We start from the raw sequence: 5,086 nt of genomic DNA, 5'->3' as shown, positions 1-5,086 counted from the left end.
CAAACACCGTAGTTATAAGAGGAAGGGCTTTATTCATTGGCCGGGTACAGCATAGATTTCTAAATGGCCACTTTCCCTGACTGGCTTGGTCTTTCCCTCTTTATTGACAGTCAAAAAGTTCCACCCTACAGGTACCCTTCCCATTAGCCAGTTTGAATCAAGCAAGAGCTGCTACTCCAGCCCCTACAGAACTACAGGATTTCACAGAACTTGAAAATCTCCAAGTTCCAGGAAGTTAAGCCTGTATTCCCAAGAGCTGAGTCACCATGGAAAGGGCCCTGCAGGTGCATCCTCATGGTCTCGCTGAGAAGACCTGTTCTCCCGGACTTCATCCTTCTCCGGTATCCTCTCTCACAGCCATCATTGTTGTTTGGTGGACCAGGCTGGATTTGAACCCGCCAGCTCAGGAGTATGTGGCTGGCGCCTTAGCCGCTTGAGCCACAGGCGCTAAGCCTCAAAATATTTTTTATACCAGGGAATCATATTAGAGGGTAAAATTTCCTTAGCTACTTCAAGGGCAAGACACAAGACTGGATCCCACAGAAGGAAACACCCCTTACCTGGCTGGGAAATGAAGCTGAGCCCTCAGTTCTGCAGTCTGTGTCACCTTGTAGTTCAGGGCAGGCCCTGCCTAGAATATGTCCACACACAGCAGCAGCAGGTTTGGGAACCAGGGTTTCCTTGAAGTCCCAGTGGCTGGATGAACCCCTACCCTGTCCCTCAGATGACCACATCCTTCACAAGCCCTTTTCCTTCTCAGAGGCTCTTCAATACTCAACTTCTGAATGACTCCCTCCAAGTGGGGTTCCCATAATCCCCTCTTTGGATTTCATTAATTTGTAGAGCAGCTCACAGAACTGTGGGAAGTACTTACTTTTACTTGTTTATTGTGAAGGATGTTGCAAAAGATACAGATGAAGAGATGTATAGAGAGAGGTGTGGAGAAGGGACGTGGAAGTCCCAGGCTCTCCGCAGGGGCAATGTGTCCCTTTCCAGAAACCTCCACATGTTCGGCCATCTGGAATCTTCCCAAACTCCCTCTTCTTGGGCCTCTTATGGAAACTTCATTGGATATGACTGATTGACAACCATGTAGAAATGTGATTGGACGTGGACATAAAGGGTAATGATACTAATACAGTGGGGAGACCTAGCAAGGCTCATCTGTTCAGATTCTCCTTGGCCTCTCTGTGTAGCACTCCTTCCTCTAGGGTACGGGGCAGGGCCTTCTCTGGAGTAGGGTTTTGAGGGGTGAGTAGGGGTTCATCAGACTGAACATGTAGTCATTCATTCATAAGCATCCCTAGCCACCTCTTACACGCGCCCTGAACTACAAGGTGACACAGACTGCAATCAAATTAGAATCCCTACTTGAGCAGGGGAAAGAGGGCAAGGGAATGTCTGAGAGAGAGATTTAGTTTCCCCAGGCTGCTTCTGAAGCCGAAAGTATTCCAACATTTTAACAAAAGACTCCCTCTCCCTCCCTCTGTCTCTCTCTCTCTCTCTCTCTCTATATATATATATATATATATATCTCAACTAAATATTAAACTAGTCACTTTTAAGATACCAAACTTGACTTTGGAGAGGTAATGCTTACAAAGTCCTCATAAGAAAAGTGACCTTATATCTGGCCTACTGGGTCAGCTTTACAGAGGGGTCCTGGCCAACTGAGAACCTTAGGATAAATTGGAGATACCAAGAGGAAAGGAATTTGCTAAAACCTAGGAATGCTGCAGGTAAAACCTGGGGAGGTGTGTGCTCTGAGTTAGGAAATGATATAAGCTTTTTGATTTTTGTTTTTGAGACAGAGTCTCACTCTGTCACCCTGGGTAGAGGGCTGTGGCATCATAGCTCACAGCAACCTCAAACTCCTGGTGTCAAGTGATCTTCCTGCCTCAGCCTCCAGAGTAGCTGGGACTACAGGTGCCCACCACCACAATGCCTGGCTAAGGAAATGACATAAGCTTTTGAAAATACAATGTGAGATTCCTTATGGAAAACTCCAGGAAGACAAACAGAAGGAATCAGGACAAATCCAAGAAGTTCTGCCAAGGAAAGTCTTTGAGATTACTTTTTTTTTTAAATTTTGAGACAGAGTCTCACTATGTCACACTTGGTAGAATGCCATGATGTCACAGCTCACAGCAACCTCAAACTCTTGGGCTTAAGCGAGTCTCTTGCCTCAGCTTCCCAAGCAGCTGGGACTACAGGCACCTGCCACAACATCCAGCTATTTTTCATTGTAGTTGTCATTACTGTTCAGCTGGCCTGGGGTGGGTTTGAACCCACCACCCTTGGTGTATGTGGCTGGCACCATAACCACTGTGCTACCAGTGCCTGAGATTACTTTTTAAGAAAAAGGACTTTTTCCTCTCCTCTGCCCAGATCGTAAGGGAAAAGTCAGTTTTGTTCCACTTGTACATAATTTTCAATATTCCTGATCTATAAATCTATCTGATCTTTGGATTCTCCTTTGAACATCCAACCAGTTCCCTCATCAATCATGAATCACATAAAATCTTTTAACATGTTCATTTTACATCAGTATGAGAATTGTGATTTTTTTCTTTCCTTGAAAACTATCCTATAACATACCCTGTTGAACTCAGGGGCCTAAAACTGTCATTCTAGCTCCAGATTTTACTGCTAGTTGGGGATTTGCACACTTACCTTGATCTTTCCTGGAACACCTTGATTTTTTCCTCCAGAAAACACATTCTTCCAAACTTCCCATACAATGTCCCTACCACATCCTCTGGCTAAATCCTTATTACCCAGTGTGGGGTCAGCATGACAGGGATGCTTATTGAACGAATGATTACATTTTCAACTTGATGGACCCATGCTCATTGTTCAAAATCCCTTTACTCTGGCTGTGGGCTCATCAACCTCTTGGCCTCTCTCACTAGCCCATCCTTGACCCTATGGGATGAGGGATATCTATCTGGCTCTGAATTCCCTGGACCGGGAAATCTCTGTCTAAAACCTCTCAGGGGCTCCAGTACTGTATAGGTATAGAGAAGGGGGAATTCCTGAATTATCAAATGAATCACAACATCAGAAATATTTATTAAACATTTCATTTTATTTTCAATGGGGCAAGATTCTTCATCATGGGGCAGAATTTTCCATGTGGGCTTCATGGGATGTGCTGAGGTTATCCAGTTGATGAGCAGTAGACACTAAGAGCCAGAGATCAGAAAAAGGGTGGGGAACTGAGCTCTCACTGATCTTCTAGCAGCTCCCTCCCAGGACACCGGCCATCACTTGAGGCAGACCTTCCTGTGAGATGTGGCCACGGGTTTGCAGACATCTGGCTTCTCACCCTGCAGGGGAAGCCATAGGTTTGAGTCCTGAAGGGAGACCTCCACCCTCACCTGCTGAATCTCTCTGCTCCTTACCCAACCTACCTGGTACAGCTGGCAGACAACAGCCAGGAGCAGGCTAGGGTCCTCCAAGACTTTCTGCACAAAGCAAGACAGGAGGTTACACAGTCTCACCTTCCCCAACTCACAAATGTTGATCCCCATGTGGAAAGGGCTGCAAACAGTCACAAGTATGGCCTGTGCCTCCCGCTTTCCAGACTACTGGGCACATCCACCACCCTGGTCCTATCCCAGGGATAAGCAGAGGGCTGCAAGGATTCTTACCCCATTGACGAGGACCCAGGGTACATATTCATGGGGTGGCTGCAGGGCATCCGTCAACTGAGCATTCATGTGCATGAGCTGCATGCCACGGTCCCCCATTGCACACTCCATGATGGTGTCTGGTGACACTTCTGGGGCATAAAGCTCTAAACACTGTGAGAGGGGAGCTGGGGTGTTGCCTCAGCTTCCTCCTTGTTATCTCCCCAACGGTCCCCCCACCAGCCCTGAGCTCAGTGTGTTTCTTCACTGGGAAGAGGGGACAGTCAGCTTTTACAGTGACACAACAATGCCTGCAAAGAGTAGGTGCTTAATACTTGCTGAGTGGAGGCCCTGAAGTAGAGGCTCAGACTGTTCCTGCCTCTCAGCTCCCTTGCTGTCCCCTTTAAGACCAGACCTGCAACCTCTGGCCTCCATGGTATCACACTTTCCTCAGAGCCTCCATGCATGCTGATCCCTTTGCCAGAAGCACCCTGCCACCTTCTTCCCCAGTGTCTCCTCAGTGTCTTCACTGACCAGTCTCAGTTTGACACTGCAGGGTTGGGGATATCTCTGTGTGAGGCCTCTTAGATGGCCCACATGTTTGATGAATGAATAAATGATTGTGGCAGATGAGTCACTCCTTTGGGAGTTGTTTTTCACAGTCCCCCAGAGAAGTAGGCAGGGCCTGTCCTATCATTTCTACATCCCATTATCTGTGCCCCTGCACATTCCTGGACATTTTTCCATACCCAGCTCACAGATGCCTCTTCCAAGAAGTCCTCCCTGACTCCTGCACCCAAGAGCCTATGTTCCCCCAATTCAGAGATGTGACTTCCAAAAGGGGATCTGTTTCCCTGGGACTGCACAGACAGTGGTGGTCAGGGCCAGGACTTGAACCTGGATCTGCCTGGGCACAGGGAAGGCCACCTGTCATACTTGTTCCCTTCTTCATGCCAAGTGAGGGGCATCACTCACAGGTTTGAGATTTTTTTCCATGTCCTCCAACTCCTCAATGCAGACAATAGTGAGGAAGGCTACTGTGGCCTCCAGCTTGTCCAATATGCAGGCCTAGGGATTGTGGGGAACAGGCAGGGGAGTGAGGGGGCACAGAGCACCCCAGTACCCTCTGGGATTAACTGCAGGTGCTCACTAAGGATGCGATGAATGAAGACATGGTGAAATGGAGGGACATGAGGTACAGGACAGGGGTGGGAGTCTTGAATTCACCTTCCCTACACCAGGCAGTTTCCCCAAACTCTGCACATGCTGGTCTGGGCTCCCGGGGCTGCTCACCTCCACCTTGTTGAGCTTGCACTCCTCTTCTCCATGCTGGCACTCGAATACCCACTTGCCACTGACGTTTTTTTCCTATAAGGCAGCAGAGTAAGTGCTGGCTGGCAAGCTGGGTACCTCCTTCCCCTGTCCTTGTGCCTCAGCCTCAGTTTCCCCAGCAC

At 48.3% G+C, this 5,086-nt stretch overlaps 1 protein-coding gene across 1 annotated transcript in view; it reads right to left on the bottom strand.

Annotated features, from left to right (window-relative positions):
• IFI30 (IFI30, lysosomal thiol reductase) overlaps positions 1-5,086 on the bottom strand; it is a 14,768-nt gene that overhangs the window by 7,270 nt on the left and 2,412 nt on the right. Inside the window, exons 2-7 of the mRNA XM_023517163.1 lie at positions 4,926-5,000; positions 4,608-4,700; positions 3,654-3,806; positions 3,414-3,467; positions 3,282-3,329; positions 3,009-3,185 (exon numbers count right to left, since the gene is read on the bottom strand). Of these exons, the coding sequence (XP_023372931.1) occupies positions 3,009-3,185; positions 3,282-3,329; positions 3,414-3,467; positions 3,654-3,806; positions 4,608-4,700; positions 4,926-5,000 (600 nt within the window). The remainder of the gene's footprint in view (positions 1-3,008; positions 3,186-3,281; positions 3,330-3,413; positions 3,468-3,653; positions 3,807-4,607; positions 4,701-4,925; positions 5,001-5,086) is intronic.

This window comes from Otolemur garnettii, unplaced genomic scaffold, assembly GCF_000181295.1.
Source record: "Otolemur garnettii isolate 467f Iridium unplaced genomic scaffold, OtoGar3 scaffold00105, whole genome shotgun sequence".
Classification (NCBI taxonomy): domain Eukaryota; kingdom Metazoa; phylum Chordata; class Mammalia; order Primates; family Galagidae; genus Otolemur; species Otolemur garnettii.
Note: the sequence above shows the minus strand (reverse complement) of the source record. Positions and strands in the feature narration are given on the sequence as shown.